Source organism: Oncorhynchus clarkii, chromosome 10, assembly GCF_045791955.1.
Source record: "Oncorhynchus clarkii lewisi isolate Uvic-CL-2024 chromosome 10, UVic_Ocla_1.0, whole genome shotgun sequence".
In the NCBI taxonomy this organism is placed as follows: Eukaryota; Metazoa; Chordata; class Actinopteri; order Salmoniformes; family Salmonidae; genus Oncorhynchus; species Oncorhynchus clarkii.
Window position 1 is genome coordinate 178,447 of NC_092156.1, and position 20,079 is coordinate 198,525.

At 46.0% G+C, this 20,079-nt stretch overlaps 1 protein-coding gene across 9 annotated transcripts in view; it reads right to left on the bottom strand.

The window, feature by feature from the left end:
- The window catches only part of LOC139417895 (inhibitor of apoptosis protein-like), a 77,515-nt gene that overhangs the window by 26,893 nt on the left and 30,543 nt on the right, over nucleotides 1-20,079 (bottom strand). For 5 of the 9 annotated variants that reach the window (XM_071166873.1, XM_071166874.1, XM_071166879.1 and 2 more), the window contains 6 exons: nucleotides 14,080-14,231; nucleotides 13,814-13,988; nucleotides 13,626-13,644; nucleotides 13,288-13,578; nucleotides 9,315-9,414; nucleotides 2,816-2,894 (listed from right to left, as the gene is read on the bottom strand). In XM_071166873.1, coding sequence (XP_071022974.1) covers nucleotides 2,816-2,894; nucleotides 9,315-9,414; nucleotides 13,288-13,578; nucleotides 13,626-13,644; nucleotides 13,814-13,988; nucleotides 14,080-14,231 — 816 coding nt within the window. Of the gene's footprint in view, nucleotides 1-2,815; nucleotides 2,895-9,314; nucleotides 9,415-13,287; nucleotides 13,598-13,625; nucleotides 13,645-13,813; nucleotides 13,989-14,079; nucleotides 14,232-20,079 lie in introns of all 9 variants that reach the window. The other 4 variants (XM_071166877.1, XM_071166876.1, XM_071166880.1 and 1 more) reach the window with 1 other exon arrangement.

The window sequence follows — 20,079 nt, forward strand, 5'->3', positions numbered from 1 at the left end:
GATCCCAAACACACCGCCCGGGCAACGAAGGAGTGGCTTCGTAAGAAGCATTTCAAGGTCCTGGAGTAGCCTAGCCAGTCTCCAGATCTCAACCCCATAGAAAATATTTGGAGGGAGTTGAAAGTCCGTGTTGCCCAGCAACAGCCCCAAAACATCACTGCTCTAGAGGAGATCTGCATGGAGGAATGGGCCAAAATACCATCAACAGCGTGTGAAAACCTTGTGAAGATTTACAGAAAACTTTGACCTTTGTCATTGCCAACAAAGGGTATATAACAAAGTATTGAGATAAACTTTTGTTATTGACCAAATACTTATTTTCCACCATAATTTGCAAATAAATTCATTAAAATCCTACAATGTGATTTTCTGGATTTTTTTTTCTCATTTTGTCTGTCATAGTTGAAGTGTTCATATGATGAAAATTACAGGCCTCTCATCTTTTTAAGTGGGAGAACTTGCACAATTGGTAGCTGACTAAATACTTTTTTGCCCCACTGTATATACTGAATTTTATACCATCTATTGCATCTTGCCTATGCCGCTCGGTCATCCATATATTTATATGTACATATTCTTATTCCATCCCTTCAGATTTGTGTATATTATGTAGTTGTTGTGGAATTGTTAGATTACTTGTTAGATATTACTGCACTGTCGGAACTAGAAGCACAAGCATTTCGCTACACTTCGCATTAACATCTGCTAACCAGGTGTATGTGTCCAATACAATTTGATTTGATCACTGGGATCAAGGCTCCCTGCCATCCAGGACCTCTAAACCAGGCGGTGTCAGAGGAAGGCCCTAAAAATGGTCAAAGACTCCATCCACCCAAGTCATAGACTGTTCTCTCTGCTACCGTATGGTACCGATGTACCAAGTCTGGAACCAACAGGACCCTGAACAGCTTCTACCCCCAAGCCTTAAGACTAAATATTTAACCAAATAGCTACCCAGCGCCTTGATGACAGCTTTGCACAATCTTGGCATTCTCTCAATCAGCTTCACCTGGAAGGCTTTTCCAAGAGTCTTGAAAGAGTTCCCACATAGGCTGAACACTTGTTGGCTACTTTTACTTAAGTATTCAGAAGCTTTACTCAGTACTTTGTTGATGCACCTTTAGCAGCGATTAGCTCCAAGTCTTCAGGGGTATGACACTACAATGACACCTGGCCCAAGCAAGTATCTTCTTGCTTCCATTCAGCCACAAGAGCATTAGAGAGGTCGGGCACTGATGTTGACCAATTAGGCCTGGCTCGCAGTCGGCGTTCCATTTCAACCCAAAGGTGTTTGATTGGGTTGAGGTCAGGGCTCTATGCAGGCCAGTCAAGTTCTTCAACACTGATCTCGGCAAACCATTTCAGTCTGGATCTCGCGTTGTGCACGGGGGCATTGTCATACTTAAACAGGAAAGGGCCTTCCACAAACTGTTGCCACAAAGTTGGAAGCACAGAATTGTCTAGAATGTCATCGTATGCTGTAGCGTAAAGGTTTCCCTTCCCTGGAACTAAGGGGCCTAGCTCAAACCATGAAAAACAGCCCTAGACCATTATTCCTCCTCCACCAAACGTTACAGTTAGCACTATGCATTGGGGCAGGTAGCGTTCTCCTGGCATCCACCAAACCCAGAGTCGGCCGTCGGACTGCCAGATAATGAAGAGTGATTCATAACTCCAGAGAACGTGTTTCCACTGCTCCAAAGTCCAATGGCGGCGAGATTTACGCCACTCCAGCTGATGCTTGGTATTGCGCGTGGTGATCTTAGGCTTGTGTGCGGCTGCTCAGCCATGGAAACCCATTTCATGACGCTCCCGACAAACCGTTATTGTGTTGCTGTTGCTTCCAGAGGCAGTTTGGAACTCAGTAGTGAGTGTTGCAATCGGCGGTCCCGTTCTTAAGCTTGTGTGGCCTACCACTTCGTGGCTGAGCCATTGTTGCTCCTACACGCTTCCACTTCACAATAAAAGCACTTACAGTTGACCGGGGCAGCTCTAGCAGGGCTGAAATTTGACAAACTGACTCGTTGGAAAGGTGGCATCCTATGACGGTGCCACATTGAAAGTCACTGAGCTCTTCAGTAAGGCCATTCTACTGTCAATGTTTGTCTATGGAGATTGCATGGCGGTGTGCTTGATTTTAAACACTTGTCAGCAACGAGTGTGGTTGAAATAGCCGAATCCACTAATTTGAAGGGGTGTCCACATACTTTGTACATATAGTGTATATCGTTTTATGTAACAATGTCACAAGGATAATCTAATTTCATTTATAACAAAGCTTTTCACTGATAAAATAGGCTGGGAAAAAAAAAACACTACAAAAAAATGAACACAAGTCCATTTGGATATCCGGATATTGGATTAACTGTGCACATCCCTACTTTATTCACAGCTCAATGTTCTACCAGACGGCTAATAAACAGTTAGGTATTTTTATAATCAGGGCAAATAACAATGACAATACACTAGCTCTTCAGGGTATCCAAAATAACATAACTTAGTTTTAGTGAGTAGGTTTTTATATTTATTTTTGTACCTTTACTTATTAACTAGGCAAATCAGTTAAGAACAGTGGGTTAACTGCCTTCTTCAGGGGCAGAACCACAGATTTTTACCTCATCAGCTCAGAGATTCAATCTAGCAATCTTTCGGTTACTGGCTCAGCGCTCTAACCACTAGGCTACCTGCTGGTTACTGGCTCTTAGGAAGAGTTCTGTTTTTGCTTCAACAGGCCATTTCAATGCCTAGCCCGTTAGAAAATGTGATTGTTGGTAAATAAACAATGGTGTGAATAAGGTGTATAAGCAGGTGTTACCTGTTCAAAGAGGCGAGGGAAGCGAGCCTGGATCTGATGGACAAACTCCTGACCTTTCTCCTGGAGCAGGTACACACACCTGGAGGTTACCATAGTTACATTAAAATATACTGGCAGGTTACCATAGTTACATTAATATATGCTGACACCTGGAGGTTACCATAGTTACATTAATATATACTGACAGGTTACCATAGTTACATTAATATATACTGACAGGTTACCATAGTTACATTAATATATACTGACAGGTTACCATAGTTACATTAATATATACTGACAGGTTACCATAGTCACATTAATATATACTGACAGGTTACCATAGTCACATTTTATATATACTGACAGGTTACCATAGTCACATTTTATATATACTGACAGGTTACCATAGTTACATTTAATATATACTGACAGGTTACCATAGTCACATTTTAGTGCCTTGGGAAAGTGCCTTGGGAAAGTATTCATACTCCTTGACTTATTCCACATTTAGTTGTAGCACATACACCCTCTCCTGAACTCAAATTTGATTAAATCGATTTTGTTTCTCACTCATCTAAAGACAATACCCCATAATGACAAAGTAAAAACATATTTTTTGTCATTTTTGCAAATGTATTGAAAATGAAATACAGAAATATCTAATTCAACACCCGAGTCAATACTTTGTAGAAGAACCTTTGCCAACGATTACAGCTGTGAGGCTTTCTGGGTAAGGCTCTAAGAGCTGTCCACACCTGGATTGTGCAACATTGGCCCATTATTCTCTTCAAAATTCTTCAAGCTCTGTCAAATTGGTTGTTGATCATTGCTTGACAACCATTTTCAGGTATTGCCATAGATTGTTAAGTAGATTTAAGTAAAAAATGTAACTAGGCCACTCAGGAACATTCACGGTCTTCTTGGTAAGCAAGTCTTGGTATTGTCTCCAAGATGGCGATGCAGTAGGACGTGTGTATTTGTCTTTGTCTTATGCCGCGTCTTAGCCCGTGTAAATAGGTCTTTTTCGTATATATCTTAATCTATAGATTAATCTTAATCGCTATCTTTTCTAAACGCTGAACGCTGTGTCCCCTGCTCGCCTCGCGTAGTAGTGACTACCGAACGGCACCCTGACTCAGCTCTTGCTGCTCTTTGGACCCTGTGATCACTCGGCTACACAGCTGATGCCCCCTGGACTGTTTCAATAACACGGTACCTCATTTTGTTTACCTGTCGGCCCCAGCCTCGAACTCCTGTATGTACCTAACTGACCCGCTCTGCCCATTCATCGCCATTTAGCCATTGCTGTCTTAGCTCTCCTGATCAACACCTGTGATTACTTTATGCTTCTCTATAATGTGTCATCTACTGCTGTCTTGGCTAGTTCTAATTGTTTAATTTCACTGTAGAGCCCTCAGCCCCACTCAAAATGCCTTAGATAGCTCTTTTGTCCCACCTCACACACATGCGGAGATCTCACCTGGCTTAACTGGTGCCTCCAGAGACGAAACTTCTCTCCATCACTTAACGCCTAGGTTTACCTCTGTACTCACATCCTACCATACCCTTGTCTATACATTATGCCTGGAATCTAATCTAACATGCTCAGAAATCTGCTCCTTTTATTCTCTGTAACCAGCGCACTAGACAACCAGTTCTGTTAGCCTTTACCCTCATCCTACTCCTACTCTGGTGATGTAGAGTTGAATCCAGGCCCTGCAGTGCCCAGCATCACTCCCATTCCCCAGGCCCTGCAGTGCCCAGCATCACTCCCATTCCCCAGGCACTGCAGTGCCCAGCATCACTCCCATTCCCCAGGTCCTGCAGTGCCCAGCTCCCCTCCCATTCCCCAGGCCCTGCAGTGCCCAGCATCACTCCCATTCCCCAGGCACTGCAGTGCCCAGCATCACTCCCATTCCCCAGGTCCTGCAGTGCCCAGCTCCCCTCCCATTCCCCAGGCCCTGCAGTGCCCAGCATCACTCCCATTCCCCAGGCCCTGCAGTGCCTAACTCCACTCCCATTCCCCAGGCCCTGCAGTGCCAAGCTCCACTCCAATTCCCCAGGCCCTGCAGTGCCAAGCTCCACTCCAATTCCCCAGGCCCTGCAGTGCCTAGCTCCACTCCCATTCCCCAGGCCCTGCAGTGCCTAGCTCCACTCCCATTCCCCAGGCCCTGCAGTGCCTAGCTCCACTCCCATTCCCCAGGCCCTGCAGTGCCTAGCTCCACTCCCATTCCCCAGGCGCTCTCATTTGTTGACTTCTGTAACCATAAAAGCCACCTTGGTTTCATGTATGTTAACATTAGAAGCCTCCTCCCCAAGTTTGTTTTATTCACTGCCTTAGCACACTCTGCCAATCCGGATGTCCGGAAGGCCACAAAAAGTCCTGGAATTTCCATCCCTAACTATAACACTTTTACTATCCAGGTCTGTACCAAAACAATTCAAGCTTCTACTTCTAAAAATTCAGCTACCTAGAAATAAGTCCCTCAATGTTGCCGCTTGCTATAGACCACCCTCTGCCCCCAGCTGTGCCCTGGACACCATATGTGAATTGATTGCACCCCATCAATCTTCACAGCTTGTAATGTTAGGTGATCTAAACTGGGACATGCTTAACATCCCGGGCGTCCTACAATCTAAGCTTGATGCCCTCAATCTCACACAAATTATCATGGAACCTACCAGGTATAACCCTAAATCCGTAAACACACGCACACTCATAGATATCATCCTGACCAACCTGCCCTCTAAATACACCTCCGCTGTCTTCAACCAGGATCAGCAATCACTGCCTCATTGCCAGCATCCGTAATAGGTTCACGGTCAAACGACCACCCCTCATCACTGTCAAACGCTCCCTAAATCACTTCTGCGAGCAGGCCTTTCTAATCGACCTGGCCCGGGTATCCTGGAAGGATATTGATCTCATTCTGCCAGTAGAGGATTCCTGGTTATTCTTTAAAAGTGCTTTCCTCACCATCTTAAATAAGCATGCCCCATTCAAAAAATGTAGAACCAGGAACAGATATAGCCCTTGGTTCACTCCAGACATGTCTGCCCTTGACCAGCACAAAAACATCCGGTGGCATATTGCATTAGCATTGAATAGCCCCCACGATATGCAACTTTTCAGCGAAGTTAGGAACCAATATACACAGGCAGTTAGGAAAGCAAAGGCTAGCTTTTTCAAACAGAAATTTGCATCCTGTAGCACAGTCAAAAAGTTCTAGGACACTAAAGTCCATGGACAATAAGAGCACCTCCTCCCAGCTGCCCACTGCACTGAGACTAGGAAACACTGTCACCACCGATAAATTCACGATAATTGAGAATTTCAATAAGGATTTTTCTACGGCTGGCCATGCTTTCCACCTGGCTACCCCTACTCTGGTCAACAGCCCTGCACCCCCCACAGCAACTTGCCCAAACCCATTTCTCCTTCACCCAAAATCCAGATAGCTGATGTTCTGAAAGAGTTGCAAAATCTGGACCCCAACAAATCAGCTGGGCTCGACAATCTGGACCCTCTTTTTCTAAAATGCTCTGCCGCAAATTGTTGCAACCCCTATTACTATCCTGTTAAAACTCTTTCGTATCGTCTAAGATCTAGAAAGATTGGAAAGCTGCCGTGGTCATCCCCCTCTTCAAAGGGGAAGACACTCTAGAACCAAACTGTTACAGATCTATATCTATCCCACCCTGCCTTTCTAAAGTCTTCGAAAGCCAAGTTAAACAGATTACTGACCATTTCGAATCCCACCGTACCTTCTCCGCTATGCAATCTGGTTTCCGAGCTGGTCATGGGTGCGCCTCAGCCACGCTCAAGCTCCTAAACAATATCATAAACGCAATCGTTAAAAGACAATACTGTGCAGCTGTCTTCATCAACCTTGCCAAGGATTTCGACTCTGTCAATCACCACATTCTTATCGGCAAACTAAACAGCCTTGGTTTCTCAAATGACTGCCTCGCCTGGTTCACCAACTACTTCTCAGACAGAGTTCAGCGTGTCAAATCGGAGGGCCTGTTGTCCGGGCCTCTGGCAGTCTCTATGGGGGTACCACAGGGTTCAATTCTCGGGCCGAATCTCTTCTCTGTATACATCAATGATGTCGCTCTTGCTGCTGGTGATTCTCTGATCCACCTCTACGCAGACGACACCATTCTGTATACTTCTGGCCCCTCTTTGGACGATCGCTGCGCGCACCCGCCCGCCTGTCTGTCTAGTATCACTACTCTGGACGGTTCGGACTTAGAATACGTGGACAACTACAAATACCTAGGTGTCTGGTTAGACTGTAAACGCTCATTCCAGACTCACATTAAGCATCTCCAATCCAAAATTAAATCTTGAATCAGCTTCCTATTTCGCAACAAAGCATTCTTCACTCATGCTGCCAAACATACCCTCGTAAAACGCACTATCCTACCGATCCTTGACTTCGGCGATGTCATTTACAAAACAACCTCCAACACTCTACTCAGCAAACTGGATGTAGTCTATCACAGTGTCATCCGTTTTGTCACCAAAGCCCCATATACTACCCACCAATGCGACCTGTATGCTCTCGTTGGCTGGCCCTTGCTTCATATTCGTCGCCAAACCCACTGGCTCCAGGTCATCTATAAGTCTTTGCTAGGTAAAGCTCTGCCTTATCTCAGCTCACTGGTCACCATAGCAGCACCCACCTGTAGCACGTGCTCCAGCAAGTATATTTCACTGGTCATCCCCAAAGCAAACTACTAATTTGGCTGCCTTTCCTTCCAGATCTCTGCTGCCAATGACTGGAACGAATTGCAAAAATCACCGAAGCTGGAGACTCATATCTCCCTCACTAACTTTAAGCATCAGATGTCAGAGCAGCTTACCGATCATTGCACCTGTACACAGCCCATCTGTAAATAACCCACCCAACTACCTCATCCCCATATTGTCATTTATTTTTTGCTCCTTTGCACCCCAGTATCTCTACTTGCACATTCATCATCTGCACATCGATCACTCCAGTGTTAATGCTAAATTGTAATTATTTCACCTCTACAGCCTATTTATTGCCTTACCTCCCTAGTCTTATTACATTTGCACTCACTGTATATATACTTATCTATTGTTCTTGAACCTACGTTTGTTTATGTGTAACTGTGTTGTTGTTTGTGTCGCACTGGTCAGGTCGCAGTTGTAAATGAGAACTTGTTCTCAACTGGCCTACCTGGTTAAATAAAGGTGAGATAAAAATAAAAACTCTGGTGTATATTTGGCCTTGTGTTTTAGGCTATTGTTTATCCAGAAATTTGACGAGAATTTTGAGAAGATGGTGATTGACTCCGGGGGTTGAATACTGATCAAGTTATACTGTATTAGTGATTCATTTTCCTATTATTATATATTTTTTTACAATAGTTAGCACTCAGGTATTTTGTGTAGATTGTTGACAAAAATAAAAGACAAATCCATTTTAAACCCACTTTGTAACAACAAAATGTGGAAAAGGTCAATGGGTGTGAATACTTTGTGTAGGCACTCGCAGTACCTAACACACACACGTTGAGTTCCTGCCTGGTTGCATTGCAGACACATGGCAGATCTTAGGTTGCGGTCCAAACACTTAAGACACACCCTCTCCCCTCAGCCCTCAAATTAAGTGGAGACTTCTGATGACGTCTGACGAGTTCACACCCGCAGGGCGAGGGAGGAAGGATTTCATTTTAAATGGACCGCCCTTGGCCGGAAATTCGTCACTCATTCATCCCGCGATGATTGTGTTTTCAGCCACCGGTAGCTTGTGGGTGCTTTATATGCTCTACAGCCAATTATAATTGCATGTCTACTTATATTAACTATATAATTATTAATAGATGCCTACTGTGTGATAGCTAGCAAATTAATTAGTTAACTAACATTAGCCTGCCTAGCTAGAACTTCTGAAGGAAAAAAAAATATTTCTACAATTTCCAAAAGCTAACCAAACAAAAACATATTTACTTTTTACGAGACGTGTTTGTGCCATCATGTGCGTTAGTAGCACAATTTGTAACTTATTTGCATTTGTTTTTACTTTTGCATGTTAACTTCTCCATCGATGTTGTTTTTACGTTTTCGTGGACTTTTCTTAGGGGATGTTCAATCGTGGTGAATTGAATTATGGGAAGTTTCAGGCTCGGAGTGAACATCATTATACACTCGGAAAGCCCACTAAAAACGAGGGCCGAGGGGTTTATGTTGCAAACTTCCCTTGCTTGGCTAATTATTTGGACCGCCCTCCAAGATGGTGACGTGGATTCCCTCAAGGGCATAAGGCGGGTAAGTGGACGAGGGTGTGTCTTTTAAGGGTTTGGACCGCAGCCTAACAAAGCCTGGATAAGTGTTTAACATATCAGCTAACCACATCATACAGTATGATATAACAATTTGAGGCCCGACTGTCTAATCCATGACGTGGCACACAGCCATTGGTGCCTTTTCATCTAGGTCAGGCAGGAACTGGACCAAGACGGCAGTGATGTAATGGGTGGTTACCTAGGGAACCATTTGGCGTGCTCCACCCAGGGGTCGTCACCTGACTCCCAGCATCTCAGACCCCCGTCACAGCAGAAACACTTCACGTCATCATTACGCCCTGCAACACACACACACACCATTACGCCCTGCAACAGACACACACCACCATTACGCCCTGCAACACACACACACACCACCATTACGCCCTGCAACACACACACACACCACCATTACGCCATGCAACACACACACACCACCATTACGCCCTGCAACACACACACACACACCACCATTACGCCCTGCAACACACACACACCATCATTACGCCCTGCAACACACACACACCACCATTACGCCCTGCAACACACACACACCACCATTACGCCCTGCAACACACACACCACCATTACGCCCTGCAACACACACACCACCATTACGCCCTGCAAAACACACACACCACCACCATTACGCCCTGCAACAGACACACACCACCATTACGCCCTGCAACACACACACACCACCATTACGCCCTGCAACACACACACACACACCACCATTACGCCCTGCAACACACACACACACACCACCATTACGCCCTGCAACACACACACACCACCATTACGCCCTGCAACACACACACACCACCATTACGCCCTGCAACACACACACCACCATTACGCCCTGCAAAACACACACAACACCACCATTACGCCCTGCAACACACACACACCACCACCATTACGCCCTGCAACACACACACACCACCACCATTACGCCCTGCAACACACACACACACACCACCATTACGCCCTGCAACACACACACACACACCACCATTACGCCCTGCAACACACACACACACCACCATTACGCCCTGCAACACACACACACCACCATTACGCCCTGCAACACACACACACACACCACCATTACGCCCTGCAACACACACACACACACCACCATTACGCCCTGCAACACACACACACACACCACCATTACGCCCTGCAACACACACACACACCACCATTACGCCCTGCAACACACACACACCACCATTACGCCCTGCAACACACACACCACCATTACGCCCTGCAACACACACACCACCATTACGCCCTGCAACACACACACCACCATTACGCCCTGCAACACACACACCACCATTACGCCCTGCAACACACACACCACCATTACACACACCATTTGGCCCTGCAACACACACACACACACACACAATTACACCCTGCAACACACACACCATTACGCCCTGCAACACACACACACCATTACGCCCTGCAACACACACACCACCATTACGCCCTGCAACACACACACCACCATTACGCCCTGCAACACACACACCACCATTACGCCCTGCAAAACACACACACCATTACACCCTGCAACACACACACACACACCATTACTCCCTGCAACACACCCACACACACACACACACACAACATTACGCCCTGCAACACACACACACACCATTACGCCATGCAACACACACACACACACCATTACGCCCTGCAACACACACACCATTACGCCCTGCAACACACACCATCATTACGTCCTGCAACACACACACGCACACCACCATTACTCCCTGCAACACACACACGCACACCACCATTACGCCCTGCAACACACACACGCACACCACCATTATGCCCTGCAACACACACACCATTACGCCCTGCAACACACACACACACCATTACGCCCTGCAATACACACACACCATTACGCCCTGTAACACACACACACACACACACACACACACACACACCACCATTACGCCCTGCAACACACGCACACATCATTACGCCCTGCAACACACGCGCACATCATTACGCCCTGCAACACACGCGCACATCATTACGCCCTGCAACACACGCGCACACCATTACGCCCTGCAACACACACACCCACCATTACGCCCTGCAACACAAGCACACATCCATTACGCCCTGCAACACACACACACCATCATCATTACACCCTGCAACACACACACCATCATCATTACACACACCACCATTACGCCCTGCAACACACACACCACCATTACGCCCTGCAACACACACACCATTACGCCCTGAAACACACACACACCATTACGCCCTGAAACACACACACACACCATTACGCCCTGCAACACACACACCATTACTCACAGCAACACACACACCATTACGCCCTGCAACACACACACACCATTACGCCCTGCAACACACACACACCATTACGCCCTGCAACACACACACACACCATTACGCCCTGCAACACACACACACACCATTACGCCCTGCAACACACACACACACCATTACGCCCTGCAACACACACACACCATTACGCCCTGCAACACACACACCACTACGCCCTGCAACACACACACCACTACGCCCTGCATCACACACACACACACACACACATACCATCATTACGCCCTGCAACACACACACCATCATTACGCCCTGCAACACACACACCATCATTACGCCCTGCAACACACACACACACACCATGATTACGTCCTGCAACACACACACGCACACCACCATTACGCCCTGCAACACACGCACACATCCATTACGCCCTGCAACACACGCACACATCATTACGCCCTGCAACACACGCACACATCATTACGCCCTGAAACACACGCACACATCATTACGCCCTGCAACACACGCACACATCATTACGCCCTGCAACACACGCACACATCATTACGCCCTGCAACACACGCACACATCATTACGCCCTGCAACACACATCATTACGCCCTGCAACACACGCACACACATCATTACGCCCTGCAACACACGCACACACATCATTACGCCCTGCAACACACGCACACATCAGTACGCCCTGCAACACACGCACATCATTACGCCCTGCAACACACGCACATCATTACACCCTGCAACACACGCGCACACACACACACACACACATAATTACGCCCTGCAACACACGCACACACACACCATCATTATGCCCTGCAACACACGCACACACCATCATTACGCCCTGCAACACACACACCATCATTACGCCCTGCAACGCACACACACACACACACCATCATTACGCCCTGCAACACACACACACACACACACCATTACGCCCTGCAACACACACACACCATTACGCCCTGCAACACACACACACACCATTACGCCCTGCAACACACACACCATTACGCCCTGCAACACACACACACACACACACACAACATTACGCCCTGCAACACACACACACCACATTACGCCCTGCAACACACACACACCACATTACGCCCTGCAACACACACACATCATTACGCCCTGCAACACACGCACACATCATTACGCCCTGCAACACACATCATTACGCCCTGCAACACACGCACACACATCATTACGCCCTGCAACACACGCACACATCATTACGCCCTGCAACACACATCATTACGCCCTGCAACACACGCACACACATCATTACGCCCTGCAACACACGCACACACATCATTACGCCCTGCAACACACGCACACACATCATTACGCCCTGCAACACACGCACACATCATTACGCCCTTCAACACACACACCATCATTACGCCCTGCAACACACGCACACACATCATTACGCCCTGCAACACACGCGCACACACACACACACACACACACATCATTACGCCCTGCAACACACGCACACACCCACCATCATTATGCCCTGCAACACACGCACACACACACTATCATTACGCCCTGCAACACACACACCATCATTACGTCCTGCAACGCACACACACACACACCATCATTACGCCCTGCAACACACACACCATCATTACAACACACACACACACACATCATTACGCCCTGCAACACACACACCATCATAATTACACCCTGCAACATGTAATACAAATGTACAAATAATATACATATATAATTAAATATATGAATATATAATTCTGAGTCTCTCTTACCGACGTAGTAGAACCCTGCCTTGGCCAGCTGGTCAGGGCGCACGGGGATACGTAAGGGCCAGTGGACGAAGGTCAGCAACCTCTCCTCACGCTGCTGCATGGCTGGGTTAGACACGTTACTGAGACCTGGGGGGCCGGGGCCCGGGGGGGCTGGGGCTTCTGCCCCGGGGGGCTGAGAGGTGCCTGCTACCCCCCCCACCCCCCCGGCCAGGGAGACGTTGTCGGCCCGGTCTCCTCTGACAAAGTGACAGTTGGGGTAATGTCTCTGGTGCTCTGATACGGCCCGGTCCCCTGGTTCCCAGTTACTGAGCTACAGAGAGGAGACACTAATCAATCACCTGGCTCCCAGTTACTGAGCTACAGGTACAGATCCACACAGAACATCAATTCATCTGAAATGAGGCTTTGTTTGCAGAGATGAACACAATATGAACAAAAACATGTATGATGTGTAACTATTTGTCATTTTAACATATTGCTTATGGTTGCAAATGCCACCGCAATTCAAGGGTGACGTGTATAGTACCTGTCCTCCACAGGTGAAGCAGGCCACGCGGTCTCCCTGTCCCAGGTAATAGAAGCCAGCCTTAGCCAGTTCAGAGGGGGTGATGATGGACAGGATCCAGGAGTGGAAGGAGTCCAGACGGTCCTGCTCTCTCCTCATACTGGGGTTGTGACAGGTAGGGGGTCTCTGGTGGGACCTACAGAAATGTTCCAGCACAAATTTCAGGGTTAACAGCCAATAATAATGTAGAAACATCCAGCCAATAAGAGCCTCTCGTCTGTCCTTACATGTCCTCTACTCCTCTGGAGCTCAGCGGGCTGGAGGGGGGCGGGGCAGAGAACCCCATATTCAAATATCCAACAGGCTCCTCCCCCGGCACTGGGTTGGGGGCAGGGTTAGGGGCGGAGACAGGGAGGAGGGCTGGGCCAGGGCCTGACACCTGGGGGAAAGAACACACGTTATTAAAAATTCAGGCATCATCATTTTCACCATCTCAACCATCAACATCATCACCACCATCAAGGATGCATTCCACAGTTCACGCGAGGTGTCAGGTGTCAGCAACGTTGAAGCTCTGGAACGTGCCTAATTACTACCATCATCATCAATCATAATCTGGTGCTGGACAAACTTGTGTCTCAATTTAGGGAAAGATCCCTAAATCTTTCTCAGATTATTACCAATCCCACAAGGTATGACTCCAAAAATCTAGAAAAGGCTACTCACCTCGATGTTATCCTCAATAACCCTGATAGGTATCAGTCTGGTGTTTTCTGTAATGACCTTAGTGATTACAGTTTTACAGCCTGTGTTCGTGATGGCTGATCAGTGAAACAACCTGTCCTAATTTGTCATAGACGTTTCGTAAAAAAATTCCTTCGTGAACTGGCCTCTGTAAATTGGTATAGAATCAGCTTGATCCCCTCTGTCGAAGACACTTGGACCTTCTTTTTTGATATTTTCAGTGGTATTGTTAAACAGGCCCCATGAAGAAAATGAGAATTAAAAACAGGTTCAGCCCCTGGTTCGACCGTGATCTTGCAGAGTTACTCCACCTCAAGAATCGCATTTGGCAAAAGGCTCAGCCACGCATACTCAGGCTGACTGGCTCTCGTTCAGGCAAATGAGAAATAAGTGCACTCAGGCTATCCGGAAGGCCAAAGATAGTTACTTTAAGGAGCAGTTCTCTCTCTGTGGGTCTAACCCCAAGAAGTTCTGGAAAACCGTTAAAGACCTGGAGAATAAACCCTTCTCCTCACAGCTGCCCATGTCCCTTAATGTTGATGATGTCGTTGTAACTGACAAGAAGCACATGGCTGAGCTCTTTAATCACCACTTCATTAAGTCAGGATTCCTATTTGACCCTTCTAATGCGACTATCCCCGATGCTTCCCCTGCCCCGCAACTAAGTTGCTCCCTGCAGTCAGTCACTTAGTCCGAGGTGCTAAAGGAGCTCCTGAAACTTGACCTAAAAAAAACATCTAGGTCAGATGGTTTAGACCCTTTCTTCTTTAACCTCTAGCGTCGAGCAATCCCGTATCCGGGAGCGTAATCATAGCCTCAAGCTCATTACCATAACACAACGTTTCCTATTCATGAAAATCGCAAATGAAATTGAATATATTTATTTCAACACAAGCTTAGCCTTTTGTTAACAACACTGTCATCTCAGATTTTCAAAATATGCTTTTCAACCAAAGCTACACAAGCATTTGTGTAAGAGTATTGATAGCCTAGCATAGCATTAAGCCTAGCATTCAGCAGGCAACATTTTCACAAAAACAAGAAAAGCATTCAAATAAAATAATTTACCTTTGAAGAACTTCGGATGTTTTCAATGACGAGACTCTCAGTTAGATAGCAAATGTTCATTTTTTCCAAAAAGATTATTTGTGTAGACGAAATAGCTCCGTTTTGTTCATCACGTTTGGCTAAGAAAAAGACCGGAAAATGCAGTCACTTACAACGGCAAACTTTTTTCCAAATTAGCTCCATAATAATCGACAGAAACATGGCAAACGTTGTTTAGAATCTATCCTCAAGGTGTTTTTCACATATCTATTCGATAATCTATCAGTGGTGGCAGTTGGCTTCTCATCAAAAGCAAACGGAAAAATACTGCAGCTGGAGATTACGCAATAATTGCGACGGAGGACACCAAGCGACCACCTGGTAGATGTAGTCTCTTATGGTCAATCTTCCAATGATATGCCTACAAATACGTCACAATGCTGCAGACACCTTGGGGAAAACGTGGAAAACGTAAGCTGACTCCTAGCTCCTTCACAGCCATATAAAGAGTCATTGCCATGAGGCAGTTTCAAAAAATGCGGCACTTCCTGATTGGATTTTTATCTGGGTTTTTTCTGTAACATCAGTTCTGTGGCACTCACAGACAATATCTTTGCAGTTTTGGAAACGTCAGTGTTTTCTTTCCAAAGCTGTCAATTATATGCATAGTCGAGCATCTTTTCGTGACAACGTTTTTCATCCAAAAATTAAAATAGCGCCCCCTATATCCAAGAAGTTAAGGTTGCTGCCCCTATCACCGCCAAGCCCATCTCCAACCTTTTTAACCTGTCTCTCCTTTATGGGGAGGTTCCAATTGCTTGGAAGGCAGCCACGGTTCATCCTTTATTTAATGCGGGAGATCAAGTTGATCCTAACTGTTATAGACCTATTTCTATTTTGCCATCTTTATCAAAAGTGTTGGAAAAACTTGTCAATTATCAACTGACTGGCTATCTTGATGTCTATAGTATTCTCTCTGTTATGCAATCTTGTTTCCGCTCAGGTTATGGATGTGTCACTGCAACCTTAAAGGTCCTAAATTATGTCCCCATTGCCCTTGATTCTAAGCAATGTTGTGCTGCTATTTTTAATGACTTGGCCAAAGCTTTTGATACGTTAGACCATTCCATTCTTGTGGGCCGGCTAAGGAGTATTGGTGTCTCTGAGGGGACTTTGGCCTGGTTTGTATAAAGTCAGAAAATCTGTTGTCTCAGTCACTGCCTGTCACCACGGGAGTACCCCAAGGCTCCATCCTAGGCCCCACGCGCTTCTCAATGTACATCAACAACATAGCTCAGGCAGTAGGAAGCGGTCTCATCCATTTATATGCAGATGATAGTCTTATACTCAGCTGGCCCCTCCCCAGATTCTGTGCTATCTTAGTGTCCAACAAGCTTTTTCTACCCTTAACCTTGTTCTGAACACCTCCAAAACAAAGGTGATGTGGTTTGGTAAGAAGAATAACCCTCTCTCCACAGGTGTGATTACTACCTCTGAGGGTTTAGAGCTTGAGGTAGTCACCTCATACAAGTACTTGGGAGTATGGCTAGTTGGTACACTGTCCTTCTCTCAGCACATATCAAAGCTGCAGGCTAAAGTTAAATCCAGACTTGGTTTCCTCTATCGCTTAAAAAAAAATATATATATTTCACCTTTATTTAACAGCACTATCAACAAGGCAGGTCCTACAGGCCCTAGTTTTGTCGCACCTGGACTACTGTCCAGTCGTGTAATCAGATGCCACAAAGAGGGACTTTACAGTTGGCCCAGAACAGGGCAGCACGGCTGGCCCTTAAATGCAAACAGAGAATTAACATCAATGACATGCATTTCAATTTCTCCTGGCTCAAAGTGGAGGAGAGATTGACTTCATCACTACTTGTCTTTATGAGAGGTATTGAAAAGTTGAATGCACCGAGATGTCTGTTTAAATGACGAGCACACAGCTCAGACACTCATGCATACCCCACAAGACATCCACCAGAGGTCTCTTCACAGTCGCCAAGTTCAGAACAGACTATGGGAAACGCACAGTACTACACTGAACACAAATATGAACACAACATGTAAAGCGTTGGTCCCATTTTTCATGAGCTGAAATAAAAACATTTTTTTTAAAATTGCAGAAATGTTCCATACACACAAAAAGCATATTTGTCAAAAATGCTGTGCACAAATGTTGTTTATATCCCTTTTAGTAAACATTTGTCCTTTCCCAAGATATTCCATCCACCTGACAGGTGTGACATATCAAGAAGCTGATTAAACAGCATGATCATTACACAGGTGCATCTTGTGCTGGGGACAATGCCATAGATGTTTCAAGTTGAGGGAGAATTGCAATTGGAATGCTGACTGTAGGAATGTCCACCAGAGCTTTTGCCAGAGACTTTAATGTTCTTTTCTCTACCATAAGTCCAATGACATTTTAGAAAATTTGGCAGTACGTCCAACCGGCCTCAACAACCACATGTAACCACGACAGCCCAGGACCTCCACATCCGGCTTCTTTACCTGCAGGATCATCTGAGACCAGCCACCCGGACAGCTGAAGAAACTGTGGGTTGGCACAATCGAACAATGTCTGCACAAATGGTCAGAAACCGTCTCAGGGAAGCTCATCTGTCCCCACCAGGGTCTTGACCTGACTGCAGTTCTGCGTCGTAACGGCTTCAGTGGGCAAATACTCACCTTTAATGACCGCCATCGATAAAAGACAGTACTGTGCAGCTGTATTCATAGACCTGGCCAAGGACTTCGACTCTGTCAATCACCGCATTCTTATCGGCAGACTGAACAGCCTTGGTTTCTCAACTGACTGCCTCGGCTGGTTCACTAACTACTTCTCAGATAGAGTTCAGTGTGTCAAATCAGAGGGCCTGTTGTCCGGACCTCTGGCAGTCTCTATGGGGGTGCCACAAGGTTCAATTCTCAGGCCGACTCTTTTCTCTGTATATATCAATGATGTCGCTCTTGCTGCTGGCGATTCCCTGATCCCCCTCTACGCAGACGACACCATTCTGTATGCTTCTGGCCCTTCATTGGACACTGTGTTAACAAACCTCCAATCGAGCTTCAATGCCATACAACTCTCCTTCCATGGCCTCCAACTGCTTTTAAATGCGAGTAAAACTAAGTGCATACTCTTCAACCGATTGCTGCCCACACCCTCCCTCCCAACTAGCATCACTACTCTGGACGGTTCTGACATAGAATATGTGGACAACTACAAATATCTAGGTGTCTGGTTAGACTGTAAACTCTCCTTCCAGACTCACATTAAGCATCTCCAATCCAAAATTAAATCTAGTATCGGCTTCCTATTTTGCAACAAAGCATCCTTCCCTCATACCCTCGTAAAACTGTCTATTCTACCGATCCTTGACTTCGGCAATGTCATTTACAAAATAGCCTCCAACACTCTACTCAGCAAACTGGATGTAGTCTATCACAGTGCCATCCGTTTTGTCACCAATGCCCCATATACTACCCACCACTGCGACCTGTATGCCCTCGTTGGCTGGCCCTCACTACATATTCGTCGCCAAACTCACTGGATCCAGGTCATCTATAAGTGTTTGCTAGGTAAAGCCCCACCTTATCTCAGCTCACTGGTCACCATAGCAACACCTACCCGTAGCATGTGCTCCAGCAGGTATATTTCACTGGTCATCCCCAAAGCCAACACTTCCTTTGGCCGCCGTTCCTTCCAGTTCTCTGCTGCCAATGACTGGAATGAATTGCAAAACTCTCTGAAGCTGGAGACCCATTTCTCCCTCTCTAACTTTAAGCATCAGCTGTTAGAGCAGCTTACTGTACCTATACACAGGCAATCTGTAAATAGGATTTCATCCCCATATTGTTACTTATCCTCTTGCTCTTTTGCACCCCCAGTATCTCGACTTGCATCATCATCTGCACATCTATCACTCCAGTGTTAAAGATAAATTATATTTATTTCGCCACTATGGCCTATTTATTGTCTTACCTCCCGACACTTCTACACACTGTACATATATTTTTATATTGTGTTATTGACTCTGTTTGTTTACGTATTTCTGTGTTGTTCTTTGTGTCGCACTGCCAGGTTGCAGTTGTAAATGAGAACTTGTTCTCAACTGGCCTACCTGGTTAAATAAAGGTGAAATAAATAAATAAAATATCTCTGTTCCTAGTCATGTGAAATCCATAGATTAGGGCCTAATTCAGTTATATCAATTGACTGATTTCCTTATGTGAACTGTAACTCAGTAAACTATTTGAAATTGTTGCATGTTGCATTTATATATTTTTTTCAGTGTAGTAAGTTCCTTGCAAACCTGCCAATATGCCAACCAAACTAAAAACTACCAGTTGCAATGTACATGTGGAAGGATTTGACAGCATAGCGCCATTTCATGACTACAGACCAGAGAAATGTTCATCACTCACCATGTCTAGTCATCAGATGCTTCCCCCCAAAAATATATGATTTCCTTACATGAACTGTAACTTAG